Below are 20,726 nucleotides of genomic sequence, written 5' to 3' on the forward strand. Positions count from 1 at the left end.
TTTTTTTTTTTTTTTTTTTACGCGATCAAAACTCCTTGTACCTCCATTTATAAAGTGATTCACAATTTTTTCTTTAATAGAACAAACCACCAATTTACTTTATACAATAGTAACCCAAAAATGAATTTCTTTCAATCAACCACCACTTAATCACAATATTCTTCTTTTCTTTCACCAATTGGGTGATTTCTATGTTTTTTTTATTTTTTTATTTTTTTAGCATAGTACTCCTTTCTAAACTTAGCATGAAAAACACATCTCAATGAAAGCTCATGAGTTCCCTGGAAAGGTAAATACTTATTTTGCAGGCTAAGGCAAGGAAATATAATTGGTTAAATGAAAGAAAAGGTTTAAATGTAGGCTCAAAATGGTTAACAATGGAAAATCATGCATAAGGTTAGCTTGAAAGGCACAAACAATCCAAGGAGGGCCTTAATATCACTTCTTTAATGTCATGTAATTAAATTGCATAAGAATTAATGACTTTTAAGTGCTGAACCAAATCAATGAATAATGAGATCAAACAACAACTTGGATGACAAAAAAATAAGAGTGTGTATAACACTCATGAATTGGAAACACAAGGCTCAAAAGCTCACTTTATACGGTTATACAAGTTTAATTTATGCTTGATATAATTCTTTGGATCATGCAAATCCTTCAATTGGAAAATTATGAAACAAATGGCAAGTGTAAAGAAGGTTTCAAACATATCATACTAGAACGATCCCTAATTTTTAATTTCTTAATTTAATTTTAAAAAAATTAAAATAAAATAAAGTGAAATCCAATTTTCATTTAAGTCATGCAAACATTAATCACAGTCTCATCATATGTGTTTGTGTTTGCCCGTTTTGCGTTTACTCCTATGATGGAAGGGCAAAGTTCCCCACTGCCTTGAGAACCATAGACTGGTCAACAAGTCAGCTTTCTTTGGTGTGCGAGCGTGCCACTGCTAGTAATAAAAATTCTAGCAGACTTAGTTTGGAATGGATAACTTGCGCCCCAAGTTACTGATTTCTGCAAACAAACGATTGTGAATTTGGGTGAGGAATATCTCCCAAGTAAGTTCTTTTCTTGCCTCAGACTGGTGAGAACTTTAACAATTTATCTCAGTATAAAGAGGTTGTTCCGCCGTAATGGTTGATGGAATTTAAACTGTTTTTAGGCAGAACTGCCTTTTACAAAACTATAACAATAAATACTCATGCTAGAGAGATGAAGATACAGTTGGAAATTTACGTCGAGATGGAAGTTACTCTGTCAATGGACTGGAAATGCCCGGCCGATCGAGACGCCGTCGGACTGGACCGTTGACAACCTTGACTGCTAAGCTTCAACTATAAATCGATACCAAAGGTTGATTCTGGCGAGCTTCAATGTACCTTAAGCTTTGTGAAGCCTAAGGCAGAATCAAGGGCTTTCTTCGATCGTAAGGGCGAATGGCCATTCTCGAGGACTTCAATGGGCTAGATCGATCGTAAAATTTGTTGAGGTTTTCATGTTTGGGAAAAGCTCAAGCTCAACCTGTCTTGGTTTTTGCTAAACCAAATTTGTAACGAGAGAAATCTCGTTTTGAATGACTTATTTTCTAAGTCCGAACCTTGGGAATTCTAATCTAAAGTTGGTTTTCACTTGGAATTCAAGTGAGCTTCTGGTTGATTTTGAGTTGTTTGTTTGATTGATGACTTGAGTGTTGGATTGATTGTTGTTGTTGTTTTTGTTGTGGCTCAATGAGCTTTGGTTGCTTCAGTGTTTTGAAGGTTTTTTGAGATCAAGTGATCATTTTGAGTTTTTGTTTTTGATTGATTTTTTGGTTGTCCTTTACCCTGTTCACTCCTTCTTGTATTTATAGTAAACTGTTTCTTCTCTGGAGTAGGGTGATTGTGTTTATTTATTAGGCGGCAAAGATATCTTCCTTTTCTTTTAATGGAAAGAAAGAAAATAGGATTTCTTCGCCTTAAGGGATAGCTCTCAAATAGCAATCACTTTCTGATTTTCTTTAAAAGGAACCTAATCTCTTTCCCAATTTCAACTGCCCCTTATGAGATTTTTCCTGTGATGGTTAGTTTTGACTTCTTTTCTGGACAGCCCTCGCTTTCGCTATCCTTCTACTAGATTGTAACTTGCTTATCTCCTTGGGAGAATTACCTTCTCTGTAAAGACAGAAGAAAAATTTCAGAATATACATATATATACGTAAGAGGGATTTGATCTTCAGTTTTTTTCAGAATCAACTTGATGTCATGAACTTTCAATCACTTCTTCTATGACAGTTGCCATTGCTGACTTTCTTTATCCCAGAGATGTCACGTGGGATTGTTCCTATTTCTGGACTCCCTCTTCCTATTGCCTTGTTTGCTCTGATGAGCCTTGGGTCGTCTCTTCGTTTTGCTTCCATCTTTCGATTTTTTGCAGCTTTATTCTGGGCCTAATTTTAGCTGGGCTGGGTGTGTCAATTTTTGGCCCAAACAGTTTGGAAAGTGACTTTATAAATAAAAATAAAATAAACAAATAAAAAAGCAAGACTAAAATAAAACAGAAAAAAAAATAAGAAAAATCAAATTTACGTGCTAAACTCCAATACCCCCGAACCTAGAAATGAACATTGTCCTTAATGTTTAAAAATTAGGCACAACAAATAAATATACTAAATCAAATAAATATCAAAAAATACAATAATTATTATTATTATTACAAGGAAAAATACAATACCCAAACTTAAATTTTTATTTAAGCTAAACTCTTTTTTTTTAATAAAATTTTTAATTTATTTTAAGAACACACAAATATACAAGCAAGTTGCCAAATCAACACATGGTCCTTGTTGCAATGAATGATGAATATGATGCACTCGTAATAAATTAGACATGGTCCTTGTTGCTAAGGGATTCAACCAAAAAGAAGGCTTTGATTATGAAGAAACATTTAGTCTGATAGTCAAACTGGCCACTATTCGCACTATTTTATCTCTTGTTGTTTCTTATAATTGGTCAGTTCAACAACTTGATGTTCAAAATGCTTTCTTGAATGAGTACTTGCAAGAAGAGGTGTACATGAAACAACCCCCTGGTTTTCATGATTCCTCTCGATCTTAGTATGTTTGTTGACTCCATAAGTCTCTTTATGGCATTAAGCAGGCACCCCAGGCTTGGTTCCAAAGCCTTAGTACCTTTCTTCTTGCCCAGTGGGTTGTTCACAGTCACTATGACGCATTGGTATTTATTCGTCGCTCTTCTTCTTGCTCAAGATATGTTCTCATGTACGGGACGATATAATTGTTATGGGTCTACACCACGATATAATTCTGGACGATACAATTTTTTTCTTGGAATGGAATTTAATTAGTTTCCTGACAATTTGTTTCTCTCTTAGACAAGATATGTGGTTCATTTATTGAAACGGTTTACTATGACTGAGTACAAACCATGTCCTACATCATTGCCTTCTGATGTGCGACTGTCTTGTATGGATGGTGATCCCTTGCCTGATCCGTCTAGAAGTGTGGTTGAGTTTGAGTTGCTTGAGACGGTGGAGTTGCCATTTTAGAGTCATATAAAATAGAGGAATTCATGAAAGGGTTAAGAATGGTTAAAGATTTGAAGATTATTGGTCCTGAGGAGTTAACATCTTCATGGAAACTGAATGATGATAAATCAGAGCAACATCTAATATATTTTTTCCTTGTCATCATCAAATAAACATAACCGACCATTCTTCATTATGGCCTTGCTTGTGAATCTTAAGCTTTTGGTGCTTAAGTTTTCATGTATGTTCTTCTTTGTATGTTGGTTCAGCATATATCAATTGAATGGAACTTAATGCTGGACCATGATGATCACTTTAACATCTGCTTTCAAATTAATTAGCAAACGCAACTCACATTGGATATATACAAGTTATATATCTCCAGCTCTTCTACAAAAACAAATCAACACAACACTAGAGTCTCACATCAAAAACTTATTAACAAACATAAAGACTTATAAGGCTATACACTATGCTTTATAAGTGTCTAGCCTAGTTATGTGGGCTTGTAACTAAGTAAGGCATTAAAGTGATTGGTTGTATGAGGGTTGATCTAGGCCCTACGCTAACAGGGCAAACCCTACCCATCATGAGCAGTTAGCAACTAACAAATGATTATTATTGAAATGGAAGCCTGCACGCGCGTGTAATGGGTTGTTGTACGTCTATACGTGTCAGATAATAAACGTGTCAAGAATATCGAACCCAAACTCGACTCATTTAATAAACGTGTCGTATCGAGTTCAGATCGTCTTAAGCAGGTTATTAAACAAGTTACCTAGTTAATAACCTATTTACTCATTCCTAGTTTCCAATTTAAAAAGGGTGTTAATAAACATGTTATTTCACATTTAAAAAAGAAATAAAAAAGAAACATAAGATTACATTAAATTAAAAACATTAAGGCGCGCTTCATGATTCCACAATATGAGCCTTTAGTTTGGCCTTCTAGATCTCTTCTTTTGGATTTTCACGCACAGCTTCTTGGGGCTCATCACTTGAGCTCCCAAAGATCACACCCTTAGATTGAACATAACTTGTGTTGTGATCTCGATGCTTTGCGTTTACCTGGTTGATCCAAGGCCTCTAGCTGCTTTTGCATGTCTTGAGAGTAAAAATCTACCATCTTTGATAGCTTTTGATTCTCTTCATGCAATATTTCAAGCAGATGTCGATTCGCCTCCACCGTATTTTCCCTCTCCCTCTTCAAACTCCTTATCACACACTGACAATCTTCAACCAAATCCCCTTTGCAACCAACTGAGCTTTTAGCACCTCTACCTCATGGGATTTCACAATGAGGCGATGCCCCACACTTGCAACAGATGTTGTACTTTGCGCTCTCAGTGCCATGGCATCACTCACCACTCAGTTATCATCCCTTATTCCCAGCACACGCACATCCCTGGGAGTCACCAAACTCCTCACAACTCCAACAGAATATCGCTCAAGGAGTAAAGAGTGTCGCCATTTATAACTGGTCCTCATAAGGAAGCAAAGTAGGGCATCCACAATGGTGCAACCCCTGGCCCCCTAGGGATGGCAATTTTCCTCGCGAGTAAGGGTCTTCGTGGGGATTCAACCCTAATGGGTCGGGTATGAAGGACAAAAAAGGGGTATGGGGATGGGTACGGGGAATTTTTTGGGTATGGTGTTTGGTAAGGGGCGGGGATGGTATTCTAATCCCCAACCTGAACCCTCCCCGTTTAGAATATAAATATATATATATATATATATATATATTATGGTATATATAAATATGCTATTAAAGTGATTGTATCGACTAAGTTTTATATTTTATATTATTATATTATATACTTATATAATTTATATAAATCTTAAGCCACACTATTTATTTACTTAGTTAACTTCCAATACATATATAAACATTCTTATATTTTCTTATAAGTATATATTATATATATATTCATTATCTTGAATTAGTACCTTTTTTTTTCAACAAAGTAGCTATATGTTGGTTTTTTTTTCCATAATAGAGCGGGTCGGGGAACCCATTCCCCAACGAAGGCGGGATGGGAATTCCCGATATGAATATTGCAGGTATGAAGGCGGGGATGGGGGGAAAAAGCTTAACTGGGATAGAGATAGGAATGCCATACCCACCCCCGATTCGACACATTGCCATCTCTATGCCCCCCATGCCTGTGTTGGCAGAGCTCGGTTTAGATCGAGAGAAAATGGGAATGAAGAGGCCATTTTTTATCTGAGTTTAAGGAGATGGGTTTAGATTTTTCTGAGTTTGAGGAGATAGGTTTTCTATGTTTGAGTTTGATTTTTTTCTCTCATTGTTTCCTTTTATAGAAGTAATTTGCAGAGCCGCTCCATAATAATAATATTATTTTTTTTATAAATAATATGCAAGGCCGTTCCGTAATTTCCCCTCCTTCTTTCCCCCTCCCTATTTCCCACTCCCTATTTTCCACCTTGAGCTCCACGTCTCGTTGATTAGAAAAAAAAAATTAATTTTTAATTTTTAATATTTAATTTAATTACTATATATGATAATTTTTAATTTAATTAAGTGTATAATTTTTATTTTTATTTAATTAGAAAGAAAAAAAAGACATGTGAAACTCTACGTTTTTTTATAAACAGCTTGAAGAAACATTATAAATATCAAATTGTGTCTCAGTGTACCCTTGGCCTGAGGGAGGCTTAGTGCCTCACTCAACCCCACATCTAACAATCAACTTTTTTTTTTTGGTACTTTAAGCTATAATTTGTAGATTCCAAATTATGTTTCATGTAATTGAGGTAAACTTGGATTAGTTGATATTTCCAACATGTTTAGGCCCAAGTAAATATTTAAAAAGCCTCGAAGTATTTCATTCAAAATTTAAATCCAAGTTCCAACCTGAGTAGTTGATTTTTATACTTGGTTTATATATATATATATATATATATATATATATAGAGAGAGAGAGAGAGAGAGAGAGAGAGAGAGAGAGAGAGAGAGAGAGAGAGAGAGAGAGAGAGAGAGAGAGAGAGAGAGAGAGCTTCAGTTGAGGAATTCCTCAAATAAACTTATTTGAAGGACACTCTTGTAAGGCCTACTTCGTATTATACTTTACTAATCCAAACAATCTATTTTGTAGATATTCATTCAAAGATCATCTCTATAAAATAAAAAATAAATAAATAATAAAAAAACACTTGAATCTGATATTATTTGACCACTCAATTGAATTATTAAAATTTTAGTATTTTCTTGAAGCACCGCTTTCATTGATTTTGTAGGACATAATTGGATGTCAAAACGGTTTTCAATTTGTTTAATTTTTTGCAATGATGATCTATGAATATAGACTTCAAAAATCGATACTGTTTGGATCGTTGAAAAAAAAAATTAGTAGGGAACTCTAAAGGGTGTCCATCTCAAATAAAACTATTTGAACTTGAATCCTCAATAGAAAGGGATTATATATATATATATATATATATATATATATGGAGTTCGTTGTATTTGAGGATCCTCAAATAAGTTATTTGAGGGACACTCTTGTAGGGCCCACTCTGTATTGTATTTCACTCATCCAAACAATCTATTTTGTATATACTCATCCAAAATCATCTCTACCAAATATATATATATATATATATATATATATATATATATTACTTGAATTCGATATCATTTGACCACTTAATTGAATTATTGAAATTTTAGTACTTTCTTGAAGCACTGTATTCATTGATTTTGTAGTATACAATTAGATATCGAAACGGTTTCCGATTTGTCTAATTTTTTGCAAGGATGATCTATGAATGTATATTTAAAAAGTAAATGTTTAGATTGTTAAAAAAAATTGTAAGGGATCCTAAAAGGTGTCCAAATAAAATTATTTAAAAAATTCTTCATAGGGACTATATATATAGGGATATTCTCATGTGCGGACGTCCGGATACTTCATACGGTCCGGACTTGTTTTGTTTTTTTCCATGATGACAATGAATGAATTTTTTCCATATTATTATCATTTAAAAAAAATGCACTAAAGCATATAAACAACTCCCAAGTTGTATGTACAAGGCACCAACGAAGAAAAGCCCAATCTAGAGGTGATGCTTGACTTTTTGGTATTGCCAGAGCTTGGTTTCTATTGTACTAATACTAGAAAAAGTGAGAAAAGTGTCTGAGCTGATTTTATTAGCATAAAGAATGAAGAAGAAAAAAATTAAGTCTGGACATCAGCAAAATAAGGACACCTGCATTAGAGAACAACTTATATATAGTTATTCTCTTGTTTGAATGTTTGCACGTTATTATTGTGCAAATATCATTGTAAATAGAGATGAAAACAGGGAGTGATAATAGAAAATTCACGACGTCTGTACTATAATAACGTCCAGACGTCCGCATAGAAAAATTTATGTATATTTAAATATAGGATCAGGATCGTGGACACATTTTCACACACTTTTTAGATTATTGAAACACTTTGAACAGTTGAGATTGCATCTGACTTATACATTTATTTATTTTTTTCAAAACAATGAATATCTTTGGAAATATAATACTAGAAAGTCGGAAACATTTATTAAAGTTTCTCATATTATCTCTCATCTCTCGCTCACTCAAAACCCAGGAAGGAAAAAATATACTGGAGGCACGAAGGCCTCTCTCTCTCTCTCTCTCTCTCTACTACTATCTGTGCATCTCTTCATCTTCTCTCTTCCTCATTAGAACCACACCGAAAACATAGATTTTGAGATTAAAATTGATTGGCTTCTGGACATGAATTGTATGAGTTTCAGAGTGACATGAATGGACTTGCACACTTTCTTCCGTCAGAGATGTTACATCTTGTCTGCTATCATCTCGGAGTGTACAAGAAGCCAAGGATTGAATGTTGCCAGTGTTATGTTATTGGGTGTTGTCAATGATGCAATCTCAACCATTGAATGTTATTTAATCCAACAGTCTAGAATGTGAGTCATAATATTGTTTATACTGCTTTAAAGAGTAGTTTTTTTATTTTATAGATGTATATGTTCGATTCAAGCGGTCCAATCGGATCACAATGGATTGATTGGATTTGATATGTATATTTACATGGAACTTGATTTTAATTACGGAGATTAGAATATCTTGAATTCAAACCATTGAATTTGTCAACTTTTAGTGTTCTAATCAGACTTTTCAACCTTGGTCTATAAACTGTTTGGGCATGCTTTTTACATAGTCATGTTTAAGTACATGTTTGGCCAATGCATGGTCCACATATATTTGTTAATTAAATATCCCTGCCAATAGATGGTCAATATAAGAATTATTTCATGAATAATTCTACATGTATTTACTTGACGTGAAAAGCAAGTAAGATCAGCTTAATTGATCCTGATCCATTTTCATCGTAACCTAACAGGAGAAGGTTTTTTCTACGGAGATTAGGGTTACGAGCTGTTGTAGATCTCTACAAGCTCAATGACACACAACTCTTCAACAACAAACTCTACACTAAAGCCAACGCTTTCAGTCAAAGACACCCGTGTCTCTTTGCTATTTGCTCTACCAAGCCTCCTTGGTATCGATTGCCAATTAACTCCTTCAGTTTAAGACCATTCTGGTGGAGCTCTTGCCCTATTATGATCCATCAAAACCACAGTTCTGATCCTTCGATTGTCACATGTCGCTTAGTTCTTTTTTGAATCAGAATTGATACAAGGTAAAGAGTCAATCCTACATTGGAAAGTTGAGAAACTTAATAAAGGCTGAGTTGGGCTATTTCCCCTATTGTCAATTGGTTTTGGGGTAGAACCTCAACTTCCTTCATGGTATCAGAGCAAGGCTTCACATATTTGGCCCAACGGCTACACGTGTGACGAACTTTGAAGCCTAACTCATGAACAACACATATTAAGTATCCCCGATTTGAATATTGCGAGTATGAAGGCGGGAATGGAGGGAAAATGCTTAACGGAAATGAGGATGTAAATGACATACCCACCCACCACCGATTCGACCCATTGACATCCCTATTCCCAATTTTAAAAATATTTTTTACTAAAATGAAACAAGCCTACTTATTGATAAAATTATACAATAGTACTGTACAAAACTTTGCAAAACTCTCTTTGGTTCTCTGAGAAGCCATGGCCGTGGGTGTTCTCGTTCAATCCACTGCGCATTGTTCTTATATGTACCATAATTTCTTTTACATCAAAAACATTGTCAAAAGTTCTTTTGTGTTGTTAATATCTACTGTATAATTTCTCCTATTTATGTTAGGACGAATGTAATAAGAACTCACATGATTAACATTCCTGCCATTTAAGGAAATTTTGACCAAAAAATGATACAATAATTTCTATTGCCAGCATAAATATATAGAAAAAATAATTACTAGAAAAAAATATGGACTTCCCTTTATACAAACAGATCAACTATGGAAAATGAATTCTACATTTACAGGGGCTATATGTATATATGAATATATATATTTATAGCAACTGTACGCTATCCACAGGGTAAGACGAATGTGAAGCAGCCAGGAGAGCTGCTCCCATGGCTGATCCATCTTCAGTGACCTTGATTATGACATGTTGGGCAATATCTTCCCCTAATATTTCAGTCAATGCTTCATGTAAGTAGTCTCTAAACATTGTATAACCTGTATACAAACCCCCCTCCATTGCCACAACCGTCCTCCTCATTTTCTGATCACTTCTACTTCTTCCACCTGCGATTCCACCACTCCCATCCCGACCAATCTTCTTCAAGATCCCCACAATACCAGCAGCTGCCAATCGAGCAGCTCTACGGGTCACAACATCACACACCTTGACTATGAGCTTTCGAACCTTTAGAGGGACATCCGGAATCTGAAACGGCCAGGTCAGTAAAAATCATATTATTAGAAAATTGAAAGCCTTGAGAGACAAAGAATCAATACAAAAGACGTATGCCTTGTCTACCTCCAGGTTATCTCTTAAGATACGTCGTACTTCTTCCAAGTCAGGAGAGTCATCTTCATGCATTGCAGCAATCAATGGTGTCCTGGAAATTATACAGTAAAAACAGTTTTGAAGGTATGGTGTTCGCCAAAGCAACATTGACAATCAGCAATAAATAGTAATTGATAAGTAACCTCAAGTTGAACATCTCAACATTAACTATTTTTCATAATGCCATTTTGCATTCAGCCAATCAAAGACTATCACCATCAGCAGATGGCATGATGAGCATGCCCAGCAAGTGCATCAGAAAGAGAGACAGAGACAGAGACAGAGAGAGCATACCTCAAAATAAAAGGCATTGATAACTTGGAAGAAATAGGGTCAAAAATATCTGACTCCTGTGACATTCTGACAATCACTCTCCTCACAACATCACCCAGGTACATTCCTGATATCAATTTCTCAAAACCCTGTTGAAAAATGCTTTACATAATGAGATTAATAAAACTTCATATTTGATTAAGCACCTGCACAATCAAGCAACAACAGAGCAATAAAATGAATCTTACCTGATCATTCGGATTGGGGCTATCAGCATCTAATTCAATATCATACAGAGTCCTTGGTAAATGAGATGACCAAAAATTTCCCCATTCCATGTTGACAACCTAACAAAAAAATATATATATATTATTCTTAAATTACGACTTCATGTCAAGAGATATTAAAAAAAACATCATCTCGTCATGGTAAAAAATGAGATATATAGATATATGTATGTATATCTGAAGGGAGACAAGATAATGGATACCATGCCTCCAGATGTTGTAAGAAGCCCTTGAGACTTAATTATAGCATCTGTCCTTTCCAAATAACAGGCATTAGTACCCGTTCCAATTATCACTGCAGCAACAGTGTCTGTGTCATGATAATGTCCAAGTGCTAATGATCCCACAGAGTCATTGACCTGCATAAACAAACAGAGAAATCATGTACCCAAATTTCACAACCAAAAAAAGCAAATGCAGAATCACAAAAATGAGCGTACAGGGACACATGCACACAAAAGTTGCGCTGCAGTTCTTGACAAATAAAAAGGATAATTCATTCACAGAATATCATCGTGTATCTCCATCAAGTCATTAATAAATAAATAAAATTCAGATTTCCAGTCGCAAGTTAAAATGAAAAAATTTACTGGATTAAGAGTTACATCAGAAATGAATCCCTTATCTTTTACTATTATAAACCAATTAATGGTTTTCATTAGATTAATTGATTTTCCCTAAAAACAAGAGTGTAGCACCACTAACTTTAATGCTAGGCTTGGTTTAGAAGTGTTTAACATTAAATAACCAACACAATACACGCAAGGAAGATAAGGCAATCATAAATATTGTACGGTGCATTATCCCAATGCAAATTAACTGCACAGCAAAATTTTCCACACCCACTCCTCTGGTGGCCTTCAGACATTGATTTATTGGAATCTAATATAGCATTTCACAACTATGCTGAAATAGTAGTGATTGGGGTTAGTATTTAAAGGCTATTATTGAGTAGAATATTACCTACTTTTCCCAGCACCCAAAATAAAAATAAATGAAAGAGTTATGAGTAATATATGGATCTAGGAAAGCCATACATAGTAGAAAATGTAGTCCACAACCAAGTAGAATTAAATTGATATATGTTGCTTATATAACGTATCATGGCCATCTTACTGCCCACGACATTAATTTGTTTTGACTGCAATAAATCACAAACCTTGTTTTCCTTTATATTTAACAAAATATTGTTTCATAAAAGGTATCAGGGCCTTGTTACTAGCCATTTCATTAATTTGGTATGAGCATGCAATATCTCACAAATAATTTCCCTTTTAGATAAATCATGCCCTTGCTTCTTTTTATTAAAAAAAGGTACAAATTTTAACCTTAATCATCATAAAGATGAAATCCATATTTTAACCTTAATCAGCATCAAGATGAAATCCATACTATGCCAAGGCAAAAAAAGGAGGGGATTTTGGCATGTGAATTCTGTTCTATTCTCACCCCACTTTCACACTTTGCCAAAGCATCCATATTTTGGCAGTCATAACTAAAACAATTCAAGAGTCCATGCATCTTTTCAATTTACCAACAGGTGTGTAGATTCAACGATAATACTACTAAAAATCATATGTAAGCACAAAGGAAAAAAAACTATAATTAAAAAAAATTAATGAAGTAATTGCAATGATAAGCTTGCTTCCTATGTGATTGAGGATTTACAGTACACCTATGACATAGTAGACACAATAATATGACTTTTCCCATTCCGAACATTCCATTTTAAAAATATCCCAGTAGGGATATGAAAGAAGCAATTAGCAATGTTACGTAAAGATGAGAAATGACTTTCTTACAAGTGCTGCAACCCTCATATTTAGGCCTTTCCTGGTCATTGCATTCTCTAAGCATTCTGCAATCTCTCTTCCAACCTGACAAAACATTGTAAACCACGCTTTTATCAGGAGAGCAGAGGAAAGTGGCAAGCTTTTCACACATTACTGTTTTTCTTAGGTGATGAAATAATAAAACATCAAGATGATTATTTGGTTTGGGCCACGCAGAATCAGCTTTCTGAGGTCATACACAAAGTCAAACTCAACCTAAAAAACTGAACCTCAACAGTTCATATACTACACCATGGAAGACTTGTTATGCATACTCGGGCATGCAAAAAAAAAACTAGAGCTACCATTTTATTTAAGCATCAGCAAGGAAAAAAATATTCCAAGCAACTATGCTCTTGCCTTCACAAAGTTTCCTAAAATAGGTGAGTTTTATTGAAGTACAATTTAACGGACACCATACAACTAACCATGTCTTCAATGGAAAACCCTTTTGTCCATTTTAATAAAGTGCCTGATGACACGGACATTTGTTTCACGGGAAAAGAGAATGTGAATCCAAGCTCCCTTCTTCTGTCCAATGAAAGCTCAGAAATATCACCTTCTCTTTCAACGAACTCCTTTAACGATGAAGCAATAAAATCAAATAGATCCTGCAAGCAATTGAAACACATCAGTTTCCATGACAGCAGCACATTGGAAGCTTTGAAGTATGTGCTAAACAATTACAGAAATCTGAAGGTACAAATTTAGTCACCTCGCTTGAGCCAGTCATCAAATCTTGAGGAATCGCTTGTCGATATACATCATGTTCCAAGGTAGAGGACCTCGTGCCTTCTAGCTTAACCCGTAAGACCCTAAAATTAGTACCCCCAAGATCTAGCGCATAGTAAGTTCCTTTCTCACTCCTACCCCAAGAAATTAAAAGATAAAATAATTAGTCTCAACACTTGTTATCAAGAAAAAATACTTATAAAGAACGAAACAAATATGTACAAGCTGTCCACCAATACAAGAACTTTAAACACTATCAACCAGCTACTACATCAAATTTAAGCTAAAGAAAATGACAACATCCTGCCTATGTGCTCCCAAAGAAGAATGGTACGTCTTTAAACTCAACAGGAATCAAAGCATATAAAGAGGTCAAAAATCAAGCTTTCTCCAACAAAGGATCCATACCCACCCCACCATACTTTTCAAAAATTCTTCTATTTCTTTATCCACACCACCCAAAATACAGCCATCACACTACAATCACAAAACACTTTCAACTTATTCTGCCAACCAAAAATTTCCAGAACTACCCAACACAGATTAGCTTCCTTACAAAATTTAAGCCATAGCTTTAATGCAATAAGGCAGTGAAGAACAAGTGATCTAAACTTTCAGAATTCTCTTCCGTACTAACCAATGGGGAGAAAGACAGATAATCGACCCTCTTCTCTGAATCATATCACAAGCATTTCACCTAGCATGAGCAATAATTTATACCTTAGGGGATAGTTAGGCCTTCCAAATAAAAAAAATCAATCCTTATTTATTACACAACTTATGCAAAGAAGGTATCTAACTGCATAATAATTTTACACTACACGACTGAATAAATAATGAAATTGCTGTCATGCTAAACCATGCGAATACAAAGTAGACAATTTTGCACTCTTATTGTACACTAACCATCACCATTACCAAACTCATCTATAGAATACTTTTTCAAATGATAGACCCTTCAAAGGTAGTGGGGTCTCTGCTTATTTTAAAACAAGACATTGCATTAATCATTGCAAAACTGGACACATAATTGATCTAGACATAAAAGCGGGTAATAACACACTGAATGAGAAAAAAAATTGTAGAATAGGTTTTGTGCTAATACATAAACAAACAAACAAAAAAAAAAGTTGCGTTAATACAGAAAGAAAAAGTAAAATTATTATGAAAAAGGAGAACTAGAAATGAAAAAGAAAGTCCACGTGAAATCTAACACCGCACTCCTAAAGAATTTACTGTACTCATATTCAACATGAGAACAGAAAGAAATGGAAGAAAGAACTGTATATTGCAAAATTTTCAAGGAAAAAAAATATTCCCAGCAAAGTAGTGATATGATTGATTCATCATTGTCGAATGTCAAAACAACAGGGAACACTATAAAATTAAATAACTTACAACAATTGAAGAGCTCGGATATCAGTATAATCGAGAACAAAGGCAGAAACAAGACCAACATCCAACAATTCCAAAACGGCACCTTTGCTAAGAAATTTAAACAAGGGCAAATCATAGAACTAAGGACAACACAAATCAGATGGCAAACGAAATGCACATAAAAGATGGGGAACGGAACTACAGTAACAAAAGATAAATTAAACAAGAATTATTACAGTGAGAGAAGGCCGCAAAAGAAATAGAAAAAAACTGTAACAAAACAATAAATCATCAGAACACGTAGGCAAAGACAATCCCCAAATATCAAATCAAAATCAAAAACATTAAAATGAAGTTACTTTCTTGCCCAAAATCAAATATAAATGATAAACCCATTAAACTCCAATGAGAAAACCCCATGAAATAACCACCCAAATTTTCATCAAGGAACAACATTTTCGCCTAAAACCACCGAAACAAAACCAAAACCCAGTTGAAGAAACAGATACAAGAAACTAAAAACGAAAAGGCCCATTAAAGAAAATCAAGTGAAGCATTAAAAATTATTACCCATTGGGGAGTTTATCCACAAAAGTGAGTAACATTTTGAGCTTGGAGCCACCATCAGAAGCCAAACCTGCGTGCATCTCCACAGCCATAGCGTCCACGACCTGCCTCAACCTCCCCACTGTGGTTTCACAGCTCTGCTCGAGTTCCTTCAAAACCCCAACCACTCTTCTCCACTTCCGTCTGCTCCTTATTCTCCGACCGACCACCACCGTCGCCACCGCACACGCCGCTACTGCCACCCCAACTGCCAATCCCACCGCCACCTTCCCCATATCTCAAACTATCTACGCCCCCTATCCCAATTCAAAATCGCATCGCCAAACGGCATCGTCTCGTCGGTCTTCCAGTGAAACGACACCGTGTCACCATGAACGCGTCCGGGTTTTGTGTCTTGAGGCCTTTCGTTGGCTTTTGATTATGAGTTTGTGAGTTCTCTATCACTCTCACTGTCTCCAACGGTCCAAAGCAGGGGTTCAGAGGGTTCGAACAGTTTGAGTTTCTCGACGGAGAGTGGTCAGAGTTTGATCTCCGGTGTGTTTTCCGGCGACGGTGATCGGAAAGGTAGTGCGGATGACCCGCTCGAGAAAAGGCGCTAGAGAGAGAGAGAGAGAGAGAGAGAGAGAGAGCGCGTTGCGAAGGCAGTATTGTTGGAACGCGAAATGGTGGATACTTAAATAGTTGTCAAAATGACATAATTGCCCTTGTGGATCATATGAAATGTCGGATTTGTCACAATATCCTGCGGCGATTTTTTACCGTTTGGGGGAAAAAGATCTTGTGGGATTTTTAGTGGGAAATCGAAGATTTCAGAAGATTTTTCACTCGTGTGTGAAATCTTTTCGGGTAGGGTGGGGTGATTTTGTTGGGTAAAAATTCATCATGATTCGTAAAAGATAGAGATGGATAGAGTTTTCTTGTTTTTTTTTGGGGATGATAGATTATGAGCCGTCCAATTAGGGAGAGGACTAAGAGGCATGCTTTTGTGGCCTTTGAATTGATAAGTATGATGCAACTATGTAATTGCTATAAGTGGAAATTTTGTGGGCATTATCATCTCATGCGATGTGATGACTAAATTTAAGTATAGGCATGTCAATGTCTTCGGGTATGCTTAAATGTTTATTTCTACTTGTAAAGTTGTCAAAAGATATATCCAAGGGTTGAGGTTTGCTTAGAAGAGCACCAAGTGTGTGAGTCTCATTACTATTATTTTGATATAAGCAGTATTGGAGAAAGGGAATTCGAACACAGAATCTCGAGTGTACGAGTAAATACTCCTAACAACTTAAGCTGTGAGTGTCATTACTATTATTTTGATATAAGCAATATTGGAGAAGGGGAATTCGAACACAGAACCTCGGATATAAGAGTAAATACTCCTAACCACTTAAGCTATAAGCTCATTCCAAGGTTAATGTATGTTTTGACAACATGACAAGTGATGATATCCTTTTTGGAAAAAGTTTGGCTTCATAAAACTGAGAAGGAGCTCACCCTTAAATTTAATGGAGTTTTGACGCTTGTTAAATTCCATTAACCTTTTTTTTTTTTTTGGAATAACTTTTAACTTCTTTTTTTTCTTTTAGAATTTGACAAGTGTTAAAATCTCATATGTTGTAAGAATGAGCTCCTCCTCAGTTTTAAGGAGCCAAGCAAACTTAGTCTTGAAATTATTAAATGAGTACTTTTGATGTTGCTATAATGGATAGATATCAATCGAATTGTCCTTATATGAGATAAAATAGAGTAATTAGTAAGAAATAAATGTAATACATGTGAATTATTTAGATATAATTCAAACGCATTAGGTTCAAATAAACACATGATCAAAGATTCCCTAAATAAAATATCATCAAAAAGACAAAAGGAAATAATTGACGTGAGATTATAGGATTATAAATCCAAAAAATTATGCCATAAAATCACAACCTCAACGTGCCAAACTAATTAATTCATGACAAAGGGGCATTTTTGGTAAACTAGAACGAAACCGCCCAAAATGCCACCCCATCACCAGGGCCAACAGACTGCATGAGGTGCTAGGACCCAGTTGCCATATAGAGAAAGAAAAAGGGCAAAATCGAAATAAAAAAATGTGTAAGGAAGGGTTTTGGCCTCTCTCTCCAATTAAATATTTATTTATTTCCTATTAAAAAAAAAGTCTGGTTTTGTGTGGGTTTGCTATATTCGGAGACAGCTGCGTTCTGAAAAGTGGAAACGGCGACGGTAGTTGCGTATACGCCGCCGTACATTTGCCAGCTGGCTCCCGCTAAGACCCAGCTAGCCTCACTGTAAAGCTACCACCTCACAACGAGTACTTCCTCACCGTTTTCCTCGTTTCTTATATTATTTGTATTTTTGTTCCTCTGCCCAAAACTTCCCTTTTTTAAATAAAAAAAATATTATTATTAGCTCATAAATTATATTAAATCTTAATTCAATTTCAAATTAAAAATTTTAATTACAGCTTCATGAACAACCATGAGCGGCCCATGTATTTTCATGGTCACAGACTTGCTCCCAAACTCGATCACAATTATTACCTGATTTTGGATCTTTTTAAGAGTTTTGGATTACAAAAATAAATACATGGTTTTGTTCTCTAAAGGCTGAAATTATTGTGGTTATCCTTTCCATTTTTTTTTTAATCATGCAATAAATACAAGAACCCGAATTTTCTTAATCATGAATCCTACAATAATTTTTTTATTTATCAAATAACAACTTCATTAGATAACTTTCAACAATACAACTAAGACATCAACCAAACATCCAAATCACCGAGCCTAAAAGGGCAACAAAACTAATTACATGCTAAAAAGCAAAACCAAAGGAGACACATCAACAACTATTAGCCCCACATCACTACAATTAAGTATAATCTCAAATAAAGTTCATAAACCTAAAATAAGCAAAACCCTAAAATAACACAGGAGCCTAAATGAACCCTACCGTCACCACCTGATGAAGTACCAAAATCAACCTAGCCACAACATCTAGCATTTAAGCAAATGCAAAACCTCTTATGATCTCAGGAAAACAAGGTTTCTAGCGATACAATTGTGCATAACAATGAACAACTATGTCAACCAAACAAACATGGCAAAAACCAATCAAGTAGATTGCAACAAACTCTCCTTCAAATGCAAGGTAGAATTAAATCTAGAGAATGTGAGAAGTTGTAGAGAGATGGTTTTAAGAGAATGATTTAACTGAGGAATTAGCTCAAAAGAGGTGATAGGGAACTTCAAACTAAGCATCACTTAAAAGAAATCGTCATTAGGGGCTTCTTATTCAAAAAGTCTCAATAGACTTATTCACTAACCAAAACAAAATAAAGGATAAGGGAGGAAGGACAATGACGCTTCTTCTTATTGAGACTGAGAGAGTTGTTAGGGTTTTTTTAAAAAAAACTAATTATGATATTGAAGAATGGTTTGTCAAATCCTACAATATTTGAAAATCAGTACTCCATCAAATGATCATGAAAATTGAATTTGAAATTGAAATTAGTTTCTGAAAGCCTATACAATGCTGTTTCAAACCCCAAGGTTATTTGATAAAAATAATAAAATAAAAAAGGGTTTCTTGAAAACCTTTCCCCAAAGCTTGAATATTATTGAGGCTATAATTTGGTAACCCGAAAAAAAAAAGGTGGAAATCTGACAAGAAAAAAGATTTTCAAGTGGTAAGGTGACACAAAATAATGGCCACGTGACTCTTTTTAAACAAAAATTCTAATAATCTTGACATTATGTGGCATTTTGACACAAAATCTAGTTTATATGGTAGTTTTTTTTATTGTTGAGAAATTATGAGAATGCATTCTTAATTCAACCAACAAAAGGCTAATACAAACTAGTCACAAAGAGTCATTATAATAACTAAGCGATCTAACATCAAAATTAAGATAATTTGGGGCTCCTCCACTAATGATCATGCATGATCAAAGAAACTCTGGCATAAGCATTCCAACTAAGAGTGCAAACTCATAACAACCAAAAAGAGATAAAGCTTGAAAAAATCAAGTCATAACAATACAAATAAACTCTCACAAAGAAGATGTGGAAAGTTCTCACAAAGGAGAGGTGGAAAGCTTTTATAAAGGATATGTGAAAAGCTCTCATAAAAAGAGATGTGAAAAATACACATGAAACTCAAAGAGTCTCTGCGACTTATTCCAAACATAAAGAAACCTAAAAAAGAATGGTGGTTGAGATTTGACACTGAAAAACATGTGGAGATTCAACGCTGAGACGCATCAGCCTGTGATGAGTGGAGGAAAATCATAATAAAACGAAGATATATAGGGGAAACATTTTATCTCTGAAAATGAGGGGAAAGACGAGAAGAAAGGAAGGGAGAATTCTTCCTCCCCCTCAAAGTGAAAACATTTGTAGATGGTTTTTTGGGAGAGATGAGGCTAGGGTTTTCAAGAAAAAGGTAGTCTAGTAGTGTCAGATGGAGTAAATAATCGATACCACATTTGTGTAAATTTAATAAGTACATAGCCCAATAGTACTTTTCTTTTAAATACTGGAATAAGTTTTAAGTTCGAATTTTCCTTCTTTAATAATTAATAAAAAGATGTAAATTTCCAATATTATGTTTTTTGTTGTTGTTGTTGTTAAAAGACTAAAATATTTCATTAGAAATCACAAGAAAAGGTTCTTTTCCAACAAAAAAAAAAACAGAAAATGAAGAAGAGTGCTCAAGTTTAAAATTACGCTATTGTTCCCGTTTGTCAAGTTTAAAATTATTTTCCACACACCAAAAATAAAATAAAAATAAACGATAACATTAAATTGAAGCCACATTTATTAACGCCAATAACTGCTCGTGACCGACGCTATTGCGGCTCGATTTTATCGAATGTCACGAGATTTTGCTTGTGTCGCGTTATTTGCTGAGATCTTCTAGTCGATCTCGACGGTACAGGGTGTTGGGTCAAAGTAATAAACGATCAGGACCGTACATTCATTTTCTGTTTATGGGACAACGGTACTGGTTGACTATTCAATAAAAGAAATCGAGTGCCCTTTACACTTTTAAGGCACGTGCTCAATATATATATTTTTTTATTCGGTCAATAATTAAAAAGATTTCATAAAGTGTTGGGGTCGGTGCCTACTAAATATCCACTAAATAGTAAAACCAAATT

The 20,726-nt window shown here is 34.9% G+C and overlaps 1 protein-coding gene and 1 pseudogene across 3 annotated transcripts; both read right to left on the reverse strand.

Moving 5' to 3' along the window:
- Positions 1 to 4,440: 4,440 nt before the first annotated feature.
- LOC148914248 (uncharacterized) lies at positions 4,441 to 5,016 on the reverse strand (annotated as a pseudogene).
- A 4,859-nt stretch (positions 5,017 to 9,875) lies between these two features.
- LOC148914249 (hexokinase-3-like) lies at positions 9,876 to 16,208 on the reverse strand. Of its 3 annotated transcripts, none has more exons than XM_089043781.1 (10): positions 15,566 to 16,195; positions 15,017 to 15,103; positions 13,602 to 13,752; positions 13,315 to 13,497; positions 12,857 to 12,931; positions 11,258 to 11,413; positions 11,016 to 11,114; positions 10,789 to 10,916; positions 10,465 to 10,546; positions 9,876 to 10,371 (listed from the first exon to the last, which is right to left on the reverse strand). In XM_089043781.1, exons 1-10 carry the CDS (start codon positions 15,835 to 15,837, stop codon positions 9,991 to 9,993), a joined length of 1,614 nt encoding a protein of 537 aa, XP_088899907.1. In that variant the 5' UTR covers positions 15,838 to 16,195; the 3' UTR covers positions 9,876 to 9,990. The 3 variants fall into 3 exon arrangements, with proteins under 3 accessions (XP_088899907.1, XP_088899909.1, XP_088899908.1); XM_089043783.1 differs by lacking the exon at positions 15,017 to 15,103 and adding an exon at positions 14,256 to 14,315 and having other exon boundaries at positions 15,566 to 15,662; XM_089043782.1 differs by lacking the exon at positions 15,017 to 15,103 and having other exon boundaries at positions 15,566 to 16,208.
- Positions 16,209 to 20,726: the final 4,518 nt, after the last annotated feature.

This window comes from Prunus mume, unplaced genomic scaffold, assembly GCF_029339155.1.
Source record: "Prunus mume cultivar Tortuosa unplaced genomic scaffold, ASM2933915v1 scaffold27, whole genome shotgun sequence".
NCBI lineage: Eukaryota > Viridiplantae > Streptophyta > Magnoliopsida > Rosales > Rosaceae > Prunus > Prunus mume.